The sequence below is a fragment of the Chrysemys picta genome, chromosome 2 (genome assembly GCF_011386835.1).
Source record: "Chrysemys picta bellii isolate R12L10 chromosome 2, ASM1138683v2, whole genome shotgun sequence".
Taxonomy (NCBI): Eukaryota; Metazoa; Chordata; order Testudines; family Emydidae; genus Chrysemys; species Chrysemys picta.
Genome location: NC_088792.1, coordinates 60,176,661 through 60,202,453, shown reverse-complemented (window position 1 = coordinate 60,202,453; position 25,793 = coordinate 60,176,661). Strand labels below are relative to the sequence as shown.

General features: G+C 43.7%; 1 protein-coding gene across 2 annotated transcripts in view; it reads right to left on the bottom strand.

The window, feature by feature from the left end:
• LOC112061440 (ATP-dependent translocase ABCB1-like) overlaps positions 1 to 25,793 on the bottom strand; it is a 65,757-nt gene that overhangs the window by 26,094 nt on the left and 13,870 nt on the right. For both annotated transcript variants that reach the window (XM_065583267.1, XM_065583268.1), the window contains exons 8-17: positions 25,613 to 25,784; positions 24,755 to 24,879; positions 21,055 to 21,232; positions 19,010 to 19,123; positions 14,159 to 14,269; positions 11,604 to 11,729; positions 10,908 to 11,111; positions 9,875 to 10,045; positions 6,442 to 6,603; positions 5,308 to 5,544 (exon numbers count right to left, since the gene is read on the bottom strand). In XM_065583267.1, coding sequence (XP_065439339.1) covers positions 5,308 to 5,544; positions 6,442 to 6,603; positions 9,875 to 10,045; positions 10,908 to 11,111; positions 11,604 to 11,729; positions 14,159 to 14,269; positions 19,010 to 19,123; positions 21,055 to 21,232; positions 24,755 to 24,879; positions 25,613 to 25,784 — 1,600 coding nt within the window. The remainder of the gene's footprint in view (positions 1 to 5,307; positions 5,545 to 6,441; positions 6,604 to 9,874; positions 10,046 to 10,907; positions 11,112 to 11,603; positions 11,730 to 14,158; positions 14,270 to 19,009; positions 19,124 to 21,054; positions 21,233 to 24,754; positions 24,880 to 25,612; positions 25,785 to 25,793) is intronic.

Below are 25,793 nucleotides of genomic sequence, written 5' to 3'. Positions count from 1 at the left end.
CCAATGCTGAGGAGCCTATGCAGTGTAACCTGGGGAACTGGGCAGATCCATGCTCCCTAATCCACCTTGTGGGGGTCTCACTAACCCCACATATGTATACCAGACCAGTGAAACTAAATGGGGTAGGGACCACAGCACTGGTTGATTCGGGGAGTGCTATCACGCTTATCTCAGGGAAGCTCGTGAAGCGTAGTCAGCTGCTGCAGGCTAAACGTACAGGGATAACATGTGTACATGGGACAGTTAGTTACTACCCCACCATCCCAGTAAAAATCGAGATCCAAGGGAACACTACTGAGGTAGCAGCAGGTGTAGTCCCTAACCTCCCATACCCGGGGCTCATAGGGAGGGACTTCCCAGGGTTTGGAAACTTACTCCCGGTAGGGGGATTGGAGAAAGATGGGAACCCTAAAATTGGTGAGGCATCCACAGCAGACTGTCAATCCCCAATCTTCTCTGAAATATCCCCAGATTTGTTCTCCACTCCCAGACAGGGTAGAAAGACAAAAAGGGAAAGAAGGGCAGCTAAGGCCTTGGGAACCTGAATACTGACCCAAAGCCAGAGAATCGCTCTTGTAGATAGGCGGACCCGCGCAGCTGAAAAGGAGGCCACGCAGGAGGGAGAAGCACCTGAGTCTGACCCCCACCCTAATGCTTCTGAACCATTAGAGGCAACAGAGACTGGGGCCCTAGATCTTGGGCAGATGAGCCCCAGGAGAGGAAATTTTGGACGGGACCAGGCAGAAAACCCAAGGTATGACAACATTAGGAAGGAGGTGACTGAAATAGATGGGGTCCCCGTGGAAGGGAAAACCCAGGGACCAGGACCCTACTTCATAATGAAGAAGGATCTCTTATACCGGGTTGCACCAGTACAGGGGCAGAAGGTACAGCAGATCCTAGTACCTCAAAAACACCAGAACGCTGTATTAAGTCTTGCTCATAGTCATCTTTTTGGGGGGCATTTGGGGGTAGAGAAGACCCTGGCACGAGTTTTACGACGGTTCTTCTGGCCCGGAGTACATGAAGAAGTGCGGAGGTAATGTGCCTCCTGCCCGGAGTGTCAGCTGCACAGTCCCAGTCCCCACTTGAGGGCACCTTTAGTACCCCTTCCCATCATAGAGGTCCCCTTCGAGCGAATAGCCATGGACTTAGTGGGACCCCTGGAGAAGACGGCTCGGGGCCACCAATATATACTGGCAGGGGAGATGGGCACAGAACCCCTTACTGGTCTAAGTAGTCCCCAAAATGTCACACGTTCATGGTCACTTGTTGTTTTGGACTATGCTACTCACTACCCAGAAGCCGTCCCACTGCAGAACACAACCTCTAAAACTATAGTCAAAGAGCTGGTGGGGATCTTTGCCCGAATGGGGCTACCGAAGGAGATATTAACCGACCAAGGAACCCCATTTATGTCGAAGCTAATGAAGGACCTCTGTACGCTGCTCCATATACATACCCTGAGAACTTCGGTCTACCATCCGCAGACCGATGGGTTGGTAGAAATGTTTAACCGAACCCTCAAGGCTATGATAAGGAAGGTGGTAAGTCGGGACGGGAAGGATTCGGACACCCTACTACCCTACCTTATGTTCGCTATCTGGGAGGTACCTCTGGCCTCAACTGGGTTTTCCCCCTTCGAGTTATTATATGGATGTCACCCCCGTGGCATACTAGATATCGCCAAAGAGATCTGGGAAAAGGAACCCAATAAGGGGAGAAATATAACAGAGCATGTAATGCAGATGCGAGACCGGATAGCCCGGGTTACCCCTATTGTACGGGAGCATTTGGAGAAGGCACAGGAGGCCCAGCAAACCTATTACAATCACCAGGCAAAAGTGCGACAGTTCCAACCAGGGGATCGGGTTATGGTGTTGGTACCCATGGCAGAAAGCAAGCCCTCTGGCCCAATGGCAGGGGCCCTATGAGGTGGCTGAACCCGTGGGGGAAGTAACCTACAAGGTGCGGCAGCCAGTACGCAGAAAACAAGAACAGATTTATCACCTTAACCTTCTGAAACCCTGGCATGCACAAGAGGCATGCACAACGGTCCAAAAAGACCTAACCCAGGAAAACAAGCCTTCCAAACAGGTGAGAGTGTCTCCCGATTTAACACCAGACCAGAAGAATGAGGTGTCTGAGATGATCTTCCAGAACCAAGATGTGTTCTCGACAAAACCGGGACATATCACCACATCGTCACGAACCCTGGGGCCAGAGTAACAATGAGGCCCTATCAAATGCCAGCAGCAAAAAGGGAGGAAATAAAAGCAGAAGTAAAAAAATTGCTGAAGTTGGGGATCATCAAAGAATCCCCCAATCGTGCTGATGCCCAAACCTGATGGCACCACAAGATTTTGCAATGACTTCCAGCGACTAAACGAAGTATCCCAGTTCGACGCGTACCCCATACCTCGCATAGATGAGCTAGTGGACCGTCTAGGTAATGCCCGGTACTTGACAACCCTAGACTTGACAAAGGGGTACTGGCAGATTCCCCTTGCAGAAGATGCAAAGGAAAAGACTGCGTTCTCTACACCAGAGGGTCTTTTTCAATATACTGTCCTCCCTTTTGGACTACATGGGGCCCCAGCTACCTTCCAGTGCCTCATGGACAAGCTATTACGCCCGCATAACAGTTATGCTGCTGCCTACTTGGACGATGTGGTCATTCATACCCCAGAGTGGGAAACCCACCTGGAGAAGGTGGAGGCAGTCCTCGATACCTTCAGGCGAGCTGGCCTTACAGCAAACCCTGCCAAGTGCACTGTAGGGTTTACAGAGGCCAAATATCTTGGCTACATTGTGGGAAAAGGTCTGGTAAAACCCCAAGTGAACAAGTTAGAGGCCATCCAAAATTGGCCCCGACCAAGTCGCAAGAAACAAGTCCGGGCGTTCCTAGGTGTGGTGGGGTATTACCGACGATTTATCCCCCACTTTGCCACAAGGGAAAGCCCCCTGACAGACCTAGTGAAAGACCGTGGACCTGATCTGGTGAGATGGTCTGACGCAGCAGAGGAAGCATTCACAGACCTACGGACTGCCCTCTGCAGTAACCCCGTACTGATAGCCCCTGATTTCACCAAGGAGTTTATCCTGCAGACGGATGCATCGGAAGTAGGGTTGGGGGCCGTTCTATCACAGATGGTCGGGGAGGAGGAACACCCAATTCTATACCTCAGTCGGAAACTCCTTCCAAGGGAACAAAAATATGCAGTGGTGGAGAGAAAATGCCTCGCTGTAAAATGGGCCATGGAACCATTGCGCTACTACCTGGTCGGGCGCAGATTTGTCCTCGTGACTGACCATGGCCCTCTTCAATGGATGCAGCGGAACAAGGAGAAGAACACAAGGGTGACCAGATAGTTCTTATCCCTCCAACCTTTCCAGTTCTGTGTGCAACACAGAGCAGGGAGCCGTCATGGCAATGCCGAAGGCTTGTCACGTGTGCACTGTCTGGCGTCCCAAGCTGTCCAACCCCTTGGCGTTGAGCAGGGGGGAGGGATATGTGACAGACCCAGACCAGTGGGGTAAAGGAGTCTGGTAGAGGGCAAATATACTGGTCATTGGGTGAGTAGTTTTCTATTCCCTGAGTGACCAGAGCAGGGGGCTGCACTAGAGTAATCAGGAACCTGCTAGAACCAGTTAAGGCAGGCAGGATAATTAGGACACATGGAGCCAATTAAGAAGAAGCTGCTAGAATCAATTAAGGCAGGCTAATCAGGGCACCTGGGCTTTAAAAAGGAGCTCACTTCAATTTGTGGTGTGAGTGTGAGGAGCTGGGAGCAAGAGGCGCAAGGAGCTGAGAGTGAGAGGGTGTGCTGCTGGAGGACTAAGGAGCACAAGCGTTATGAGACACCAGGAGGAAGGTCCTGTGGTGAGAATAAGGAAGGTGTTTGGAGGAGGCCATGGGGAAGTAGCCCAGGGAGTTGTAGCTGTCATGCAGCTGTTACAGGAGGCACTATAGACAGCTGCAGTCCACAGGGCCCTGGGCTGGAACCCGGAGTAGAGGGCGGGCCTGGGTTCCCCCCAAACCTCCCAATTGACCTGGACTGTGGGCTCTTCCAGAGGGGAAGATCTCTGGGCTGTTCCCCAACCCACATGGTGAATCTCTGAGGCAAGAAAATCCGCCAATAAGCGCATGACCCGCCAGTATAGAGGAGGAACTTTGTCACATGACCTAGAAGTCTCTCTGTTCGGAGCACAAAAAAATCAGTCTAGCATTTAGCAGTAATACAATTGGCAATTAGTATGTTAGTCTGTTTTGTCTTTTACAGAATACAGACTATGAATCATTACCAAATGCATGGAAAAGGCACATCAAACAGTGATTTAGGCTTCATCTCCCTTGAAAAATACATGGCAGCTCAATTCAGCTTTACTGAACTGTTCAAAATGTCCATACATTTGTTGAGGACGTTGTGGAAAATGAAATGAAAACATAGGAACTGGTACAAATTATTAGATGAGGTTTTGAGCCAGTTGCGATGACCTTGCCTGGTTATCTTTGCCTGTGTTTCAGAGACTGGAAAAGCCTGCCCACACTTCAACCATACAAGCATGCTGAACTTTGTGACATAAATAATTTCATGTCTTCCCATCTGATTTCTTCACTTTACTACAAACAGTTTGAATTCTGAAGTCATGTATCTTGCCATCTATTTCCTTTGACCAGGCCCAAATGCAACGGTTATGAATAGATAAAAAGTGTGTTCTGGACTTCTGGGTGATACATTGTAAGAATGCATCCAGTTGCTGATTATTGTTTGCATTGTGTTCTACCAGTAGACTGTACTATGATAAAAAAGAGCTCCTAAAACGGTTTCTTCACTGGTGGGTTGTGACCCAAAATTGGGTCATCTGAATGTGTTTAAGGATCACTGGGTTGGCTGGGCTCAGCTCCCCCCCCCCCGCCCCGGGCTTTGTGACCTGGTGCACATGGTCGCAACACCATTCTTACAAATTTGGCCTGGTTGACCCCGTCATCAAGGGGGCCAGGCCAAACCTGAGCAGCGCTGCAGCCTCTGAGGTTGCAACACCCGGAGAAGGCAGCCAAGCCCAGCTAGCCCTGCGGGACAGGAGCTAGGGTCTGTGTCAAGAGGTGAGACTGATTTGTTTACATCTTTGTTTTCCCTGAAGATTCCCAATTCACGTATTCACCCAGGTCAATGCTGCATATGGCAGGATCATAGCAAAGGTGACATGGCTTAAGACCTTTTTAAAAAAGAAAAGAAAATGACCTTTGTTCCTATTCTTTAGCTATCACTAAACTTTAGGATTAAACTGAATTTTAACACTAACCTCTTTCTCCTTTGTTTTCTTCTTTACAGATGACTTTTTCTTAGAAGAGGTCTTTCTGCTTTTATGTCTTCTGGATCTCTTGGGAATGCTTCCCATCTCAATGATTCCTGATTCTTCAAAACGAAGATCAGTCAGGTCCTCCATTTTGAGATCATCTAGATCCTCTTCTTCATAGTCTTTATCTTCTGTCTCTTCATCGCTTTCTGACATCTCATTTTGAGTGTTTCCACCATGACCCTAGTGACAAGCAAAGAACAGTGATACACAATCACAAGACAGTTTGCAGCAAGGGGAAGGAACAGTATACTTGGTATGGAAACAAACAAAAATAACAACACTTTGGTTACATGGTCACTTTCACATTGTAACTTGTATAGGCCAAGTTCTCTGCCCATATAAGTTGGTGCAATTGCAACTTACTCCAGCAGAGAATTTGGCTCTGTATATCCCCCCACCCCCCCACTATCTATATAGTTCTGTGATGATGTCATCCACCTCTTTTGCTCAATTATGTTTTTGACTCATTACATTGGGTAAATGTGAAGCACTGCTACCGATGAAAAACAACCACTTCCAACTCATAAACAAGATTGACTGAACAACTTTCACTCAACTAGAAAACATGCAGAAACTGCAAAGCGAAAATGGCCCCGCCGTTTGAGTGCAGAACCTGCATGTGTCAGCAACAGTATCAGTGAGATGATGGGCGCCGACACTGTGGGTGCTCTGTGGGTCAAGCAGACACCAAATAAAATAAGGGGTGTTCAGCATTCGCAGGGCTGGATAATCTTTTGTGGGCCCCAGCACCTGGACTGTGGCCCCACCCCAATGTCCCTCCCCCGATTGGCCTCTTCCTCCCCAAGGCCCCACCCGCATTCGACCCAGAGGCCCCGCTCTTGCTCAGCCTCTTCCCCCCTGAGGCCCGCCTGTGCTCTGCCCAGAGGTCCCACCCGTGCTCAGCCTCCCTGCCACCCCCGAGTCCCTGCCCACAGGTCGAGGGGGACGGAGGAGCACCCACCAGCAAATACAAAAATCAGCACCTGTGAGTGAGATATACAGATAATTTTCTGGAGTAGAGAGATGGCCAGTAAATCTGAAGCATTTAGTCAGGAGTGCTCTATCACATCTCATTACCTGCTGCATCACAAGAGAAGAGTAGACACCCTTCTGTGTCATGAGTTCATTGTGTGTTCCCTGTTCAACGACAACACCGTTGTGAAATCCAGCAATAATGTCAGCTGTCCGGATTGTGGAGAGCCGGTGAGCTATCACAATGGTGGTACATCCAGCCCTAACCTTACAGGGGGGGGGAAAAATGAGAGATTTTCTTTAAAATGTGGTGAAAAAAAACCAGAAAATCCCTACCTAACGGCACAGCGATAGTGTGGCAAATACAAGTGTAAAAGCCCTGCTGACCCTTTATAGCTGATCATTATTTCCATGCATGCTGTCTGATTTAACAACCAAAGGACACTTCTGATTACAAAATCCACATTTACAAAAATGACAGGGAAACATGGATTAATTGTATAGGCTGAGCAGGTACCAATGCCTATAGCTAAGGTTGCCTGACGATTCCAATTGTAAGACCTGTTGTCAGATGCTTATAACTTTGCCAAGATTTAATTCTTTGGGCTGAAACTTTCCATGCTGGTATCTGCCTCAGACTGGTTTGTTTGTTTATTTTGATTTGTTTTTATTAAATTTCAGCAAAAATGGTTCAATGATTTCTCAGAATGAGGTTAGAGAAAAATAATGTTGTTTTGACTATATTAAAAAATTCTTATAACTGTTTAATTGAGAAGCTTTATCACCTAAATGTTTGAGAGCAGGGACTTGAAATTTGGAGGAGATGGGCATGTCTCACTAGTACCAGGGACGTGCTTTTTACCATTCCCATGAAAATCTGCCCAAATGTGGCTGAGTTATGAGGCTCTGAAAATTTCAATTTGCATGTGCTCAGTAGAGACTTACTAGAGTTCAGCAGCTAAATTCCGCAAAGAAACAGCCTGAGCTCGCTGCATTGTATGACAGGAGTGCACATGCACCATCCCCACAGACTGACTAAACATGTTCCAGCCCAGGATTGTGGGGGCCGAACAGGACTTTGCCTGCAATTTCTCCTCCCTATAGTCAGGGGGAGTTGTGGCCCCAGGCATAGGAAACAAAAGTGGGGAGAGCAGAATGAACAGTGATTATGGAAGGAATCAAAGTTATGCAGTAAAGGATGATCTTGTCTGCAGGAAACCCGCCTTATTTGTTGCAGAAGTTGTAAGATATCTAGTGAATGAGGCAGGGGATTGCAGGAAAAGAAAGGATGGTCTCATTTATTGCTGTAGCAGCTGAATACTGCCCAGGGCTGGCTCCAGGGTTTTGGCCGCCCCAAGCAGCCAAAAAAAAAAAAAAAGCTGCAACTGCGATCTGCAGCGGCACTTTGGCAGGAGGTTCTTCGCTCTGAGTGGGACTGAGGGACCGTCCAGCAAATTCCCACCGAATTGGTGGACCTGCCGCCCCTCTCCGGAGTGGCCTCCCCAAGCACCTGCTTGCCAAGCTGTTGCCTGGAGCCAGCCCTGATACTGTCCTAGAGAATTGGATTCTATCCCTGTCTCTGTGCTGAGCATTCACGGCTGGAACTGAAGTCAAGGGGAGATGTGCTTTTAACGTATATAGCGCAGTATAATGCAAAATTCTCTGAAATACTGAGTCCTGGGCATCACGGATCATGCACCCAAAAGTAGTATGCACTTTCAACATTAACATCTCTGTGTCTCAGTTCCCCTTCTGTGATATGGGAGTAATACTACCACCTTACCTGTCGGGGGTGTTGTGAAGATAAATTCATTAGTGTTTATGAAGCACTCAGATACTAGAGTGATGAGAGGTATAGAAAAGCCCATGAGGAAGTTAATAATTTTGTTTTCAGAGCAGGGTTTGAATGGCATGGGGGCATACATTGAATGCGGAGGATAAAAATAAATATTGACTAGCACTGAATGTTGACTAGCACCATCCTGTGCACTGAATGAAGCAGGGGCCCTGTGGAAAAAATAGTATGTGATCATGTAACTGAAGACTGTCCCCTAATGCAGACACACAAGGGGACCAAATTAATGTTGACCAGGCAACTTTAATTCTGTCATTCCCTAAATTTTCAGTGCTTAACTTTGGAACCTTAATGTTCTTTTCATGTAGTGTGTGTGTGTAATTCAGTATAAATCATATTATCTATGCAGAATATAAGGGCTCAGCAACCAAATACTACCCTCAATTACACCGTGCGCTACCGCTGATATTAGAGTTGCCAACTCTGACTGAAGCTATTCCAGGAGATTTTTTTTTCCCCAACATGACAATGTCATTTTCTAAAAATATCCTATTAAAGTCTCCTGGATTGCTTTCAATGGTCACAGGGGGATCGATGCCGATTCTGGGAGACTCCAAGCCGATCCTGGAGGGTTGGCTACCCTAACTGATATCAGTGTGGTCAGATGGGTACAAGTGAAGGCAGAATTTAGGCCCACAGACTTAACATTTATTGCAGAAAAATGCTGTGGGCCATATAGTGTCCTTGAGCCACGCATAGAACTTATGCTATTCTGTGTTTATTATTACTGAGTACTAATGGGAGGCCGGCTTTTTCATACAGCTTATTTTTTATGATACACCACTGGTTATATACAAATACACGTCAGAAACTTAAAGCAGTGCTGCAGCCCAGTCCTGTAGGCCTCACTCAGGCGAAGCTCCAGATTCTGTCGCCAACTCACCGTGTGTCCACTTAACCTGTCCGTGCCTCAGTTTCCTCATTTGCAAAATGGAGAAAATGATCCCTAAGTCCCAGCAGTGTTATGAAGATTATTAAAACACCTGTTTAGTGACTGGAGAAGATACAATGCTGGATAAGCACAATGTGAGACAGGATGTAGTGGAGGCCAGCATTTAAGAAGACGACTTCTGTCTACATGCAAATATCCTGGCAATCAGGAATGATGCTAACAGAAATAGAGCCTGTGATTGCTTTAGGGTTGCCACCTGTTGGGGTTTTATCCGGACAGTCTGGTTTTTGGCTTCGGCGTCCAGGTGCCATTTATGGTTTCCAGATGCCCAGTTTTTGGCGACCTGGCAACCCTCTCGCACCTGAACAAAAAGCTCAGTTACTGCAGGCTGGGGAGAAGTGCTGGGTCATTAACGCGCATCAGCCTCTGCTCAGCCGGGCCACCTCCTACCTGCAGGCAAGCTCTTTGAGATGGTCCAGCGGGCAATGGTGAGGCGTGGGGAGAGGAGCGACTGATGGAGGCAGGGCCTCAGGGGAAGAGGTGAAAGCGGGGAGGGGTCTCAGGGGTGGCAACCCAAGATTGCTTAATGGAGTTTTGATTAAATATTACAGGGTCATATCATGACACCAGAATTTGAGCATGCATCCCTATTGATTTCAATGCCCTCCTTGAAACCAGCGGAGAGCTGTGCTTAAAAACAGATGGCATGCTATAGCCTTTAATGTCATGCTTGCCATATGGTTGTTGTGCTTCTTAATACTGATTGATAACTCTAGCAATAGGATTCCTACCTTATCAAGAGCTGCTTGCACAATAGATTCACTCTGATTGTCCAGAGCAGACGTGGCTTCATCCAGCAGCAGAATCCTGGGATTCCTTGCTAGGGCACGGGCAATAGCAATTCGCTGTTTCTGCCCTCCGCTCAGCTGAGCTCCCCTTTCCCCCACCATGGTGTTAAATTTCTGAGAAAACCAGAGGAGCATAGAGATTGCAGAAGGGGTCAGTTGAAATCCTTTTACATTCCCACCCCCATTTTATTGTTACTATCACAAACAGAAATTCCCCCTTTTAAAAGTTTTATGATGGATGCTCCAATAAACACTTTAAGAATAATTACTTCTAAAAGAACTGTCTTGGCCAATTACATTCAGTATTTTTTCTCCTTGAGGCAGAGGACAGTTTAAAATTCCTAATGATCGGTTCACATTTTTGGCTCTGTCTCACCTTCTAGTTGGCCAGGAATTAGTATGTGGTGTGATGGTTTTCTGTTAGCTTAAAGAATGTACTCTAAAATTAGATTTTTCAATTATTATAAAATAGAAGCAATTGAAGTGAAAAAAAAGACAAACTAGAACTGACTGAAGGAATCCAGCCTTGATTGGCTAACAACACTAACCAGTGACTACTCAGGACACATCAAAGCAATTTTGTTTGCCAATCTCAACCCAGTTTAAAAAACAAATACAAAAGATGGGAATATTGGAAGTGGGAAAAGATAGATAATACCTAGCAGAAGAAAACAGAATAAAAACAATCTGGTAAATTGAAAAATCTCTCATTGTCCATAGAAATTCCTTATCCACCCTATTAAAAAATGTTGATACATGACATACAGCTAGTATTGTAAATTAAGAACACTGTGGGCCAAATTGTCAATTGGAATAAATTACAAAACATCAGTGAAAAGCTAGTGAAGCACCATCTATTTGCACTAGCAGAGAATTTGGGCCACAGAAATTCAGTAGAACCGAGAGAGGCAGAGAGAGAGAGAGAAACCGAAGAATTCGTCATAATTATAAGGTGCTCAAAAGTACATCAACTCACATCAGGCAGTCTGGATATAAAATCAAAAGCATTGGCTTCTTTAGCTGCTTTCTCAATTTCAGAATCAGTAATACCCTCTCTGCCACAGCGAATGTTCTCAGCTATTGTTGTAGCAAACAAAATAGGCTCCTGGCTTACAAGGCCAATACGTTCTCTTAGCCACTTAATATTAAGTGTCCGAATATCTCGTCCATCTAAGGTAACCTGAGTGGAAAGGCATAAATGAAGAGTTTGAGGAAATGTACTATGTTTAAAATAATTAGTTGTTATAATGGTAGAATAATAATGATATAATAATTGACTTAAGTATTTGTTTAGCAGCTTCTCCCATGGAATAAAGCAATAACATTTAAACAAAATGACCAGGAAAAATTAAAAATACATATTCACAATCACCTCAGACTAGAAGAATGGAGAGAGTAGGATAAACAAAAAGAATATCCCCAAATATTTAAATCCAAATTTTGACTTCCCTTAATATCAGTAAAGTCCTATCTAGGTTTTTACAATATTCTCATCATCATGGCATACAAGTAATGAAAAATCAGTTTCAGAATTTCGTTGAATGCTACGTATCTTTTGTTCTTTCAAGAATCCAATTTTTTGTAATGTCATTTTAAAGCGTAGGTTTAATCTAGTCAGGAAACTAATCTTCATCCTAGTAACCAGGAATATCGACAGTTCACCCAAACTAACCTCTCCTTGGACTGGATCATAGAATCTCTGTAGCAGCTGAATAGCAGTACTTTTGCCACAGCCACTAGAGCCAACCAGAGCGATGGTCTTCCCCGATTGAACTTTCAGGTTCAGGCCCTTGAGAATCTGGAAATAGGATCTTTATATGTTAGTCTAATAAATATAGAGCTACTTAAATAAATGGTTTGTTTAGAAAAAGGTCCATTAAGATGCTTAGCATCATGATCAAGCCAATAATGAGATGTCTGGTCTAACAGTGTACTGAACTCCCAGGCCTGCTTTTAGTCCTTTGTTCCAATCCTGGTTGGAAAGCACTTTGAAGATGACAAGAAAAAGTTTTTATTACTAATAACAATCTTGCTCTGTTCTATTCTTACTCTATAAAGACTGCCCTAAGAAAAAACCTTTGGCTCTGAAAACAAAGTGGGTGTTTTAATATCCCCAATGGAAGGAAGAGTCAGGGTTCGACAATCTCTAGAATTTACTAGGGAGTGATTAGTTATGGAGTAATGACACTTTTGATGCTATGTTCACATTTAGGAACATTTTACCTCAGTCTGTTTATCCAATTTGATAAATGTCTAATATTATTAGTGGCCAAAATATTTGTCTCCTATGGGAACTCTTATGTATATTTATATTTAGGCTGATTTATGACTACACATTTTTTTGCAATAAAAGATCAAAACAACAGTAATATTGTTCTCGTCTCCTTATACTATACCAGAAGAACTCCAGTTTTCCAGTAAGCTAATAGCAGATAAGCTTTGGTGTTTGCTTGACCAAGCAAGAGCTTCATTCGCCACCCCTTTAACATCATTTCTCATCACGACCATCCCATCTCTAACCTCCCTTTTTAGGTAAGGCAGGAAAGGGCATGTCAAGGTAACGCTGACAATAACTAGAATCTTCAGCTCTCTGTGACCCGGTTCATTCCAAATTTAGGTATGAAATGGAGATTGCGTTGATCTTGTATGTTGATCATCTTTGGCTGGTGATTGATGAGAACCAGATATCCAGGATGATTCTTTTAGCTTTGCCAGCTACCTCTGATACCATTGATAATGGCCCACTGCTGACACAGGGTGAACTCTGGAAGGGATGGATGGAATCATTCTTGAATGGCTCATTCCAGCCACAGGCCCAAAGGGTGGCTCATGTGGCCCAGGATTTCTCTTGTGTAGAGTGATGTGGGATTCTGTCTTGTCACCCTCCTGCTCAATCTGTATGCAAGATCATTAGAGGAAGACAGTGAGACAGTACAGACTACATTGTCTTCAGTATTCAGATAACATAGCTCTAGGTCTCTGTTTCATGAGACCCAGCTGGGAGAAGTCGACTGGCTTAGCCAGCAAGTTACAGGGTGGGTTAGATGCAGGCAAGTCAGCTGTGACTCACCTCAGAGATGACTGAGTTTATGCTTGTAGGTTGGAGGAACCCATCAGAAGAAATGGCAGCGCTAACAGCAGCACACTCAACTGAGTTTGTAACCTGTTGGATCCACAGCTGCTTTTGCACGCAGGAAGCAGTAGTGGCTAATAGCATTTTGTTTGTCTTTTACACTTGGCCAGAAGGTTCTGAACTTTCAATTCTGGTACAGATGTCAATCCAGAGAGAAGTATTGAATTACTGCAAAGTATCATACATGGGACTGTACAACAAGATGACTCGCCTCACAAACTTCAGCAGGTGGAGAGTATGGCAGTCTGTTTCTTAGAGGGCATTTTCTGTAGGGAGAATCTTACCTCCATGCTCTGTGATCTGCACTGGCTTCCATTTCGTTGTCAGGAGTGATTTAGAATAATGGCTTTAACCTTAAAATAGGTTGAGTCCTGGCTATCTCTAAGATTACCTCTCCCCACATGGGATGTCACAGCAGCTGAGGTCTTCTGAAGCACTGACACAAACAGCTTTCTGGGTTTAACCACATGAGGGCTGGAGGTGAGGCATTCTTGGTGAGGAGCTTGAAAGAAGAATTTGCTTCTGATTCAATTCACCAGAGGCCAAATTTACTCACCTTCAGGTTATGCTGTAAGCCCCATTTGTTCTCCCTTGCTTTTTCCAGCAGGTGAAAATGAAGAAAAGGTGGATGATGGTGGTGAAGACAAAAATTTAGTTTTGGAAGGACATTCATCCTGCATTGTTGTTGTATTTTTATAACTGTTATAATAACAACTTTTAGCTTTTACATTTAGCTCTTACATAGTACATTTCATCCATATATCGCAAAGGACTTTAAAGAGGAGGTCAGTATTACTATCCCCATTTTACAGATGGGTAAACTGAGGAAGAAGAGGTGAAGTGACTTGCCAAGTGTTACTTTGCAAGCCAGTGGCAGAGCTGGGAATAGAATCCTGGTCTCCTGAATCCTCACCCAATATTCTTTCAACTAGACCACACTGTGGTGCATAAATACCCAGAGTACAGGATGGACACTTTAAAAAAACTGAATTAAAATAAACACATTACATTGATAAAATATCAGTTTTCTTTTTAGTCACACAGATAATGGCAGCAGCTTTTCCCTGCAAAGATGAATTTAATAAGATACTTACTTTAACATCAGGTCTAGATGGGTAACTGAAATGGATGTTTTTGAATTCAATCTCTCCTTTGAGCTTGTCTGGTCTGTATCCTTCCTTGGCACTGCTATCTAGAAGACGGTGCTGAAGAGAGATTTTGAAAAGGTATTACACATTTCTGTAATTTTACAGTTGTGGCTTTAGATGGATAAATTCTTTAGAATGGTAAAAGAAACACTGCAATACTACATAGCAGTTTAACTGATCACTGGTTGCTGTATTTTGCCCCAGAGGATTCTGCATATTCTGCAATCCTTGTGTATACCTTGCAAAGCATTTTGGGATAGGGGACAAGGAAAGAACAGGAGTAACTAGAATAATAAAACATTAACTATACCTTAAATCATCCATCTCCCAACATTTACAATGGGCCCAAATCCCTTAGCTCCCTCCCAGCATCTGCCTAGGCAGAATGTGGGTTGAGAATCAGTTCTTGGAGGAATGATGCAGCCTGTAATTGTTGGTAGGCTTAAAATGCATGAGCAAAATAAACAAACTGGGGATTTATTACAAAGTCTTCACCCCTAAAAAGATACCATCATCCTGAGGTTTCCTGCTCTGAAGTCCAATGGAAAATTAGCCCGGCGCTAAATAGCCTGGCCTGGAATTGCTCCTCCACTTGCTGATATCTGTTGGACTGACACTTTTCAATGACCCAGTAACCACCGGCAGAGTTCAAATCTTCTCTTTGAGTAGGAATGGGAAATTTAATGGGGACCTCCTAGGCTCTCTATGCTCCACTCCAAGACCAGCAAAACCAAAAATAAAACCAAACCCTTTGTCTCTGAGTTTTGGTTTCCGATTGGTTCTGGTAGTAGCTTCCAGCTTGTTCCATCTCCATCCAAGACTCTAGGCAATATGGGAAACGGAGTCCTGAGCCTCTGTAGCCATTGTTGCTGTAGTCCGGGGCGAGTCCCCTAAAGACTTGCTTAGTGTAATAGGTCAGGAACAACCAACTCCAGAGGTGGTTACACAGAGTTTGATCACCCTTAATTCTCTAGGCAAAATTCCACACTTTGTTATATCCACACAACCTCACTGAAACCAATAGGCATTTATGGCCATAACAGAGGACAAAACTCAGCCCTTTGTTCTAACCTAATATGAACCTGAGACTGCAGCTATATAACAAACTGCTGTACAAAATTCTAAGAGTTAGTTACTGAAAGTGTGGCATCCCTCTTCCCCAGCAACAGTATTACCATAGCTTTCAACAGCACTGTTAATCTCCAAATCAAAAGCAGTTGAACTGAAATCATGTCTACTCCATATACTTGTGTTTTAAAGAGCAATGTCATTTCACTTCGCTCTTCACCACTTCCTCTAATAGGGTTACCATATTTGACCACTGAAAAAAGAGGACACTCCACGGTGCCCCGCCCCCGCCCCCACCCCTGACCCCGCCCCTTTCCCCATCCAACTCTGCCCCTTCCCTGCCCCCATTCCAACCCCTTCCCCAAAGTCTCCGCCCCCTCCCCAGAGCACCCCGCATTCCCCCTCCTCCCTCCCAGCCACACGAAACAGCTGCACCAATTCTAGAGTCAGGCACTCCACTAGTGTAGACTCCCATGACTGTAATGAAGCTGCTCAGTTTACACCAGTGGAGGATCTGCCCCGGCGCTCAGTTTTTGGGAGTGGTCAGGACACGCAGCTCACACTGTTCTGTTTCCCAGCTCCCCAGATGCCGTGGAGCACCCAGTTCTCCTCCCTGCCCGGTAAAATCCCGGACATTTTGAGCTATTTAAAAATTCCTCCCGGACGTAATTCTTTATATGTAGTGAGTCCTTTCCTTTCACCAGTTCTTCAGTTTTCTTTCTCCTCATGTGCCCACGCATACTTCTCTGCAGATTGCATTTTTCTCAGCAGTGGTTGATTGCTCTTTAAGAAGGCATGAAAGTCTTTACAAGAAGTTTGTCTGAAGTTGTACTGTACAAGTAGAATTCCTTTCAACGACTCAACATTCAAGTTGGTGCTTTCCTTTGTCCACTGGCTTTGCATCAGTGAAAAAATTCGCTCTACATTTGCATTGTGAGAAGGAATAGCAAAGAAGAACTGTGCAATATTTAACAGTTCTGAATGACACTCAATGTTTTTGGATTTCTCAAAATGTTTGGTCCACTTCTGGTGTGCTAGCAAATTACTGAACTCTTCATCACTGTTGCAACTTTCTGTAAACTTCTTCAGGTTGCTGAACTGATCAAAACACTTCACGTCATCAATTTGCATCCCCTTATCGGTCAGGTACTTGATACAAGGTTCCACATCACTCCAATTCGGTGTCTCACTCAGGGTAATCCACCTGAAAAAAGAGAAGTCTTCCAGGGGTGTAAGCCACATCTCCAAATATTCTAAGCATCTGCTGTACATATTATTCACTTCAGCACAGAATTTGTCACACTCTTCATCAATTCCTTCCATGCGCTTTTGTGCCAGTAGTCCCTTAACTTTCAGGGACATAAAGTTGTGAGTCTTGCGTTCAAGAAGGATAGTCTGAACCGAGTTCAAACTGTTCAGCACTTCCACAACAGAATTGCTTTCCCTTTCGATTTCTTGGGTGTAAGTTTGGAATACACTCATGAGTGAATGCATGTGCCAGAGGTAAATCTCACTTAATTCATACTCAAAAAATGTCTTAAGCACTATGGGTGGCTTGTCCTGTGACAGAAAGAATGACTTCAAGGCTGGAAACATCTGTATCAGCCTTGTAATGCCTGGAAATAATGACAGCCATTGTGTCTTGCTATGAGAAAGCAGCTTTCTGTATTCAACATCAACAAACTCACAGTACTCCTTCAGTCGCTCAGTTCGGACAGTGTAGATATGAAAGTACTGGTAAATTTTAAAAATAATGTTCTCAATGTCAATGTTCATTCTTTCTGCTGCATGGTGAACACAGTTGTTCAAAATGTGTGCTGGGCAACCCACACCAATTAATGTTCTCTTCTGCAACAACTTCTTTAAGTTTGCAAACACGTTCTTTCCATCTTCATCAGGCCGGAGTCCTCCAAACATTGTATTGCAGTTGTCACCTGTAAATGCAATACTCTTCTCGAACAAACCATTTTTTTCAAGCGTTTCTTTTACATAATGAGCAATTGTGTCAGCAGTCTCATTAGGTGTGTTCTGGACCGCAATCAAACTTGACTGCAAACCGCCATTCTTCCAGTTGAAATACTGAATAATTACTGGAAATATTTTCACTGAACCGTGATTGCTTCCATCTGTAGCAACTCCACAGTAAGCTATATCATTTTCTTCAAACGTTTTCAGAACAACATCAACAGAATGCGGTGCAAGCACAGAGATAACAATTGCTTCTGTTTTGGTTCTAGCACTTGAAAATTTCCGTGCCACTTCAGAATCAGGGAATGTCTTCTTCAACAAGACAGATGTGCAATCCATTGACTTAAAGCTATTATGATGCTTAACAGTGTGAAATGCAAACGCACCCTCTGCTGCAGTAACAGCATCCTCTGATTCGCTGCCTGGTTTTACAAAATAATCTGTCAATTTTGTTGATGCGCTCTCTCCTTGAACTGCTTTTTTGTGCTTGTCTGAGTCCACATGAGTTTGTAAATCATTAGCACCTTTATTTTTCACAGAGATGTAAGTACCAGGTCTACATACCATGCACTCAGCTTCCCATTCATCTCTACCACTTCAAAAACATGGGAACTTTGTCTTTAGTTCTGCAGTGAATTTACACTTTCGTTTTGGCATTGTGTTTGCTCCTAGGATCAGGGGCAGCCAGGGTCTCCACGTGCTGGGCCCGCCACAAGCCAAGCTCAGTGGCTCCCACTGGCTTGGAAAAGTTCCAATGGGAGGTGTCGGAGCCAGCCCCTGCAAGTCCTGCCCCCACAGCTCTGATTGGGCAGGTATTTCGCAGTGGTCCACCACACTGCTGTGTCTCATCACAAATGGGGAGCTGAGCGCCATACAGCACGCCCCAGCCCCAGGAGCTCTGATCCACTTGCAGGCAAGGCAGCCCGATGCCCATCGCAGCCAGAGCTCCGATCCCTCTGCACACTCCTGCCTTTTTCACACTGCCCTCCCCTTCTCCCCCACCACAGTCAGTGCTTTTTGGCGACTCCCCGGAGCAGCTCCCCCAGCGCTGCCCCCCACCTGTGCAATCAGCAGCGCATGGTACTCCCAGCTTTGCTGGCATCCCTGGCTTACCTTAGAGTGGGCTCCGGCGACTGCTGCTGCTCCCTGACTCTTCGGCTCTGTTTAAGAGCCGAGCTGCCCGAGCGCTACCGGCTTCAGGCAGCCCCCCTTGCCTCCGGACCCCAGCCGCTGGCCGGGCACTTCTCCTCCCCGGCTCCAGCTGCTCTGCTCCGGCGGCACAGGGTCCGGCGGCAAGGGGGGCTGCCCGAAGCCGGTAGCGCTGGCTCAGGCAGCTTGGCTCTTAAACAGAGCCGAAGTCTGAGAGGGGAGGAGCGGAGCAGAGCAGCTGCGGGAGGGGAAGTGCCCGGCTGGCATTTTCCCGGACATGTTCGGCTTTTCGGCAATTCCCCCCGGACGGGGGTTTGATTGTCAAAAAGCCGGACATGTCCGGGAAAAAACGGATGTATGGTAACCCTACCTCTAAAAAATAAATAAAACAGGAAAGAGGGCCCCAATCTGTAAAATTGAATTATAGATCTGAATTTCCCCCAAGTTTGCAATAAACACATTTAGGGCTTTGGTTAAGGCTCATTAATATGAATAGAAATGTCTTCTTATTTTTGTTTTCAGTGGTATGAGTCTATGGAGTTCATCCACTTTGTGAATTTTTGGAGAAATAAATCAGAAATTTCAGACTGCTAGAAAAGTGACTTTAAGTACCTTATTGATAACTTTGTACACTTCATAGGCAGCACCTCGAGCATTGGCAACACTTTCCAAGTATGGGTAGCCCTGGCCAAGATAGAATGTGCCACGGAGCAGAGAGAATAATACCTACAGGGAACAAAAACAGGAGCTATAGTACAGTGGTTCCAGACCTGCAGTTTCCTTAGTGCTAAATGTCACGGTAATCCTGGTAGTTCTGTAAGAGCTTTTCCAGAAAAAATATAAAAAACGAAAATCAAAACTAAGATTTCAGGCTGTATTTTTCCAGCTCCCCCAGTTTTTATTCTTTCGCTGGATTTGACACAGGAAGTGGTGAATGTAGCTATTGTGTGAAGCCACATGACCTTTAACAGTTGGATTAGCTTTTTTTGTTGCTGCTGCTTTCATTAACTCCCATTAAGAGAATAAATTGTGAAATTAGACATCTCCATCTCTTTGCAATATTAAAAACCTCAGTGTCCTCAAAGAGAGTTAATCCAGTTTCCTGAGGCCCCAATCCTTCAAAGTGCACACTTAGCATTATACACTGTAACTAGTTCCATTGAAGTCAAGTTCTCATCAGAAGTCAATGGGGCTACTCACAGTGCATAAAGCACGTACCTAAGTCTTTGCAGGATCAGGGCCTTATTCCTTTCCAAAGGAAAAATAATCTAAACGTATTGGTAAAGTACAATAATTCCTTGCAGGGATTTAAAAAAAATGAAAGATGGTCACATGGATGTGACACTGGCAGACCAGATGCCAGCTCATGCCAAAGCCCCAGACCTCACTGAATGCTTACAGATCGCATAGCTGGAAGCCAGGTCAATTCACTTGTGTATTAGTATAGAGCAAAGTGATGGTTAAATGTATAGGAATATATCTGGTGTTTAAATTTCATGAAAACTAATGGGATGTTAATGCATTGTTTTAACTACTGCATTGTTTTCACTTATCTGGATCCCGTTATAATACTGTAGCAAACGTTCACATAGTGTATGCCCCTGTCGGTAAATAACCCATCAAATGAGAAAGAAGTCTTGTGGAATGCAAATGAAGAACTTTAACAGAAAAGTGTTAATTTCAAAGCAAGTGGTCATTGTGTGTGATGATTGAAGATCAAAGACACCAAATGTATTCCTCACTCTCTGCCATCAAAGGAAAAGCCCACAGGGGTATTGACCCTGTCAGCTTGTTTTCTGTGGGAAGAAAACTATGAGTATGGATCCAGGGAAAAATCCTTCATCTCTGCGCTGTTTGGATGCTAAGAGAGCAAAATAAATGAACATGGAGATGGAGATTCCCTTAGTTATTCTGGGTACCCATGAGATACTTTTGGGAAACTAGCAGATCACTACATCTCTGCTACCATTTGGAATTATAGGCTGACTCATCTGTACATATATTTTATCTGCTTTAATCTCTCAATAACTTTTATTACCTTTTCTTAGCTAATAAACCTTTAGTTAGTTTACTATAGAATTGTCTACCAGCGTTGTCTTTGGTATAAAATCTAGGATACCAATTGATCTGGGGTAAGTGATTACTTTCTGGGACTGGAAGCAACCTAAATGTGTTGTGATTTTTGGTGTAAATGACCTTTTATCACGAAGTCAAGTTGGTCTGGGTGGCAAGACAGACTGGAGAGTCTGTCTGTGACTCCATGGTAAGACTGGTATAGTGATCCCAGAATTCACATTTGTTACTGGATTGGTGAAATCTAATTATAGAACACACCACCATTTTTGGGTTTCTGCCCTGTTTTCTGACAGCCTGCCCTGAGGTAGGCACTCATGGTCGTGAACCACTCCAGACAGCATGACAGTGACCAAATGAGATATTTATTATGGAACTTTGAGGTCTTAAATACGTAGATTCAACATCTCTGTTGATTTATATTAAACATATTTTAACATTTAGTCTGATGGGTACTTTCTGCCCGAGTAGAAATTATGCATCTTTTTATGCGGTGCTTAAACAGCAAAGCATTTTCTCTAATTTATAGACCATTTTTTAAAAGTTTGCCTCAGCTAAATCAGACTATACTATGCTGTACTTACAATTAACACACGTCCGATGTCATAATTCTCTTTCTCCTCCACTGTGAGTTTGGTTCCGTACCAAAATGCAAGAGCAAAGGCTCCAAATAACATAAACTCTGTGAAACCCAAAGATGTGTAGGTGGTAATGGATTTTTTTACTCCAACTTTCCTAGCATTCTCTAGGTTAACATCATATCTGAAAACAGATGATAAAATGTTAAATCTGGTATGTACCCAGATGACATTCAGTTCCCTAGCTTCCTTTCATGCTTCCAGGGTTTTCTGCCATAAAAAACAATTACCTAGATTCTTAGATGGTGTGAATCAACACAGTTTCATTGATTTTACATCAACAGAGGATCTGGCCCAATAGTAGGTCTGCCTTCTGGTGTTATTTCATTGAACGTAGCTGCTCTGAGTGAATTTTCAGGCACACAGATAAACATGATATGTTAGTGAACACTCAACATGGCTTTTGTAAATGGAAATTGTGTCTCACCGATCTATTACAATTCTTTGAGAGTTTCAGCAAGCGCGTGGACAAGGGTGATCCAGTTGATATAGCGTACCTGGACTTTCAGAAAGCCTTTGACAAGGTCCCACACCAAAGGCTCTTAAGCAAAGACATGGGATAAGAGTGATAGGAAACAAAGGGTAGGAATAAATGGTCAGTTTTCACAGCGGGGAGAGATAAATAGCAGGGTCCCCCAAGGATCTGTACAGAGACTTGTGCTGTTCACATATTCATAAATTATATGAAAAAGAGGGTGAACAATGAGGTGGAAAAAATTGCAGATGACTCAATTTATTGAACATAGTTAAGTCCAGAGCTGACTGCAAAGAGCTACAAAGGCATCTCACAAAACTGGGTGACTGGGCAATAAAATGGCAGATGAAATTCAATGTTGATAAATGCAAAGTAAAGCACATTGGAAAACAATCCCAACTATACATAAAAGATGATGGGGTCCAATTTAACTGCTACCACTTAAGAAAGATCTTGTAGACATCATGGACAATTCTCCAAAAACATTTGCTCAATGTGCAGCAGCTGTCAAAAAAGCAAACTGAATGTTAGGAACCATTAAGAAAGGGATAGCTAATAAGATAGAAAATATCACAATGCCACTGTGTAAATCCATGGTATGCCCACACCTTAAATAATGTGTGCAGTTCTGGTTGCCCCATCTCAAATAAGATATATTAGAATTAGAAAAGGTACAGAGAAGGGCAACAAAAATTATTAGGGGTTTGGAAGAACTTCCAGCTGAGGAGAAGTTAAAAAGACTGGACTGTTCATCTTAGAAAAGAAATGACTAAGAGAGGATATGATATAGGTCTAGAAAATGAATGAAGAGAAAATGAATAGGAAACTGTTATTTACCCCTTCATGTAACATAAGAACTGGGGGTCACCCAATGAAATTAATAGGTAAGTTTTAGGTTTAAAACTTACAAAATGAAGTACTTCTTCACATAATGCAGTCAACAACTCATTGCCAGGCCAAAAGTATCACTGGGTTCAAAAAAGAATTAGATAAGCTTATGGCAGCTAGGTCCATCAATGGCTATTAGCCAAGATGGTCAGGAGTGGAACCTATGCTGTGGATGTCCCTAAACGTCTCAGTAGCAGAATCTGGGGATGGATCACTCAAAAATTGCCCTGTTCTGTTCATTTACTCTGAAGTATCTGGCACTGGATACTGTCAGAATACAGGATTCTGGACTAGATGGACCATTGGTCTGACCCAATATGGCCATTCTTATGTAATATTGGAAAAATTGGCCTGAAATCAACAACATGAAATTCAATAAAGACAAGTGCAAAGTATTACACTTAGGAAGGAAAAATCAAATGCACAAATACAAAATGGAGAATAACTGGCTAGGTAGTAGTACTGCAGATCTGGCAATTCAAGTATATCACAAATTGAATATGAACCAACAACGTGATGTAGTTGTGAAAAAAAGATAATATTCTGGGGTGCACTCAGGGGAGTGCCATTTAAGACATGGGAGGCAACTGTTCCACTCTACTTGTATCTGGTGGGGCCTCTGCCAGAGTAGTGCATCGGTTTAGGAAAGGTGTGGACAAACTAGAGAAAGTCTAGAAGAGAGCAACAAAAATGATAAAAAGTTTAGAAAACCTGAGGAAATGTTAAAAGAACTGGGCATGTTGGTCTTGAAAATTAAAGACTAAGCAGAGACCTGGCTAACAGTCTTCAGATATGCTAGGGAGTATTACAAAGAGGATGGTGATCAGTTGTTCCCAATATCCACAGAAGACAGGACAAGAAATAATCAGGGTAATCTGCAGCAAGGGAGGTTTAGGTTAGATATTAGAAAAAACTGTCTAAATATTAGGATAGTTAAGTACTGGTATGTGTTACCAAGGAAGGTTGTGGAATTCCCATTATTGGAGGTTTTTCAGAACTGGTTAGACAAACACCTATCAGAGATGGCCTAGGTATACTTGACCCTACCTCAGTGCAGGGGGCTGGAATTGATGATCTCTCAAGGTCCCTTCCAGCCCTACATTTCTAGGATTCTATGAATATCAGCTCGCAAAGGTAAGAATTAGTGCTCACTCAATTGTTCAAGAAAAAGTGCTTTAGATAAAAGCAAACAAGTAAACAAAAGCCAAAGTCCCCTTTGACTCCGCAACCTGGCAGTAGTTTGCTCTTGATGAACGCTCTTCGAAGCCAAGAACTATTTTCATAAGCTAAGTTACCAAGATATATGCCAATAGCAAGCAATCAAATACAAATTAAGCACCATATTATGCTAGTTAACCCCTGTGAGACAAGGACAAAGGTTAACAGTTAGTTAATGAAAAACATCATTCTTTTTTTGCTTGCGATTCCTTTACAAGCTTATGGTTTTCCACCAATCAATAACAGCTTCTGTTCACTCATTAGCTATCTAATCCCCTATAGCTTCTCAGGGGCATTACAGAAAGCACGCTCAGCCCAGCAATGTTCTCAGAACATTTCAGGAGGACGTGCATATCATTTTATTGTTCAATGGCATGCTCAGAAGCTTTGTAGAACCCTCTCGACACATACATTATGTACAAAAATGCCCTGACCAAAAGTGGGAAGGCCCAAAATGAATGGCACAGTTTACGCAGTAGTGAAGGGATCCAAAAATGATGTACAATTAACTTCTTCCACATAAACTGCTCAGATATCATGGTATTGTTCAGATTAGATCAAGAAGAGGATTATTTGCAAAGCACTAAGCACGCACAAACTTTAAGTATATGGGTAGCCCCCTTGAAGCCGATGACATAGGAAAGTGATAGGCAATCCTACCTAAGCTCATGATCCAGTAAAGCACGAGGTTAACTGTAAACACTTTAATCAATGATTTCAGTGCGAGTGTGCATGTGCTTAAAGTATTTGCAAAAGTGCTTTGTTGGACTGGAGCCTTAGAGAAGACTCTATTTTCTATAGCTTCAGCTCCAAATTCAACTTCAGGTTAGTGTCAGAGGGAAATTGGGCCTTACAATGCCCCTCCATAATGTAGGTCAATTGAGTGATTGCAAATGTTCATGGGTGACAGAAAACATCTCCTTCCATATGCTCATATTTATCTTCATCTGAACTGCTCAGCTGTCTGGGGGGATAAACTGAGAGATCATCTTTGATTTTTTTTAAATAACCACATCACTTTCCCAAATATTATATACAATCAATAATTAGTTAAAAAAACCTCACTTTGCTAAAGCCTTCATCTGTCCATTGAAAGTAACAACTGTTCTGACAGCAGTCAAAATTTCTTCCGCCACAGCTCCTGCTCTAGCATAAGCAGTCAGCTCTTTTGTAGTGAAGGATGCCAGGAACTGGAAAATTCAGAGGGTGGGGGGAAGGGAAAAGTATTTTATGGAAATCTGTTTAAGTGGTGTAAATTACATACTGATACAAAGGGTGATCAAACAGATAGGGAAAGAGCCTAGAATTTAGGAGACCTGGGTTCAAGTCCCCACTCCAACAAAGTTTTCCTGGGCAACTTCGGGTAAAGTAACTTCTCTCCATGTTTCATTTCTCCATGTGTAAAATGGGAATCCCTGATCTTGCATGGTGTTGTGAGGCTAAATACACTGAAGATTGTGAGGCACTCAGAAACTATAGTAATGGAGACCATGTAAATAACTTAGTTATCTTAATTATAGGTCACAATCCTGTTTCTTCCTCCACGATTTTCAGTGCTTGGGTGGGGGACAGGAGGAGAGAAAACAAAATACACCCTATAAATGGAAACACTTGGTAAATTTTTCTGTGCATTACAAGCAATAGCTATTAATGTGGTCACAGTTGATGAATGCTGATCATCCTCTTCCCATGTTGTGAGTGGTGGTGACTGGAAGCAGACCAGGCCTCCATGGCATGCCAATGCCTGCCTGCTGATGCTCAGTGTAGACAGAGCGCTGCAAATTTTGGAGCAGGAGCCAGTGGAGTAGGAGAAGGGCTGCTCTCCATGCTCTCCAAACTTTGTGGTCATGTTGCTTTGGGGTTCACTCCCTCTCAATCTGATTTTAGAGATAGAATTCTTATTAGTTTTTCCCCAGCACTTACGATTGATCCAACTGCTGCTGCTGCAGCAAGGAGAGGGCTAACTGACAAAATCACCAAAGTCAGTTTCCACCCATAGACAAATCCTATAACAATCCCTGTCAGAAACGTAGCAAAGAATTGTACAAATATACAGAACTTGTCTCCGATGCCTTCCTGGATGGTGTTAATGTCCCTGTTAATT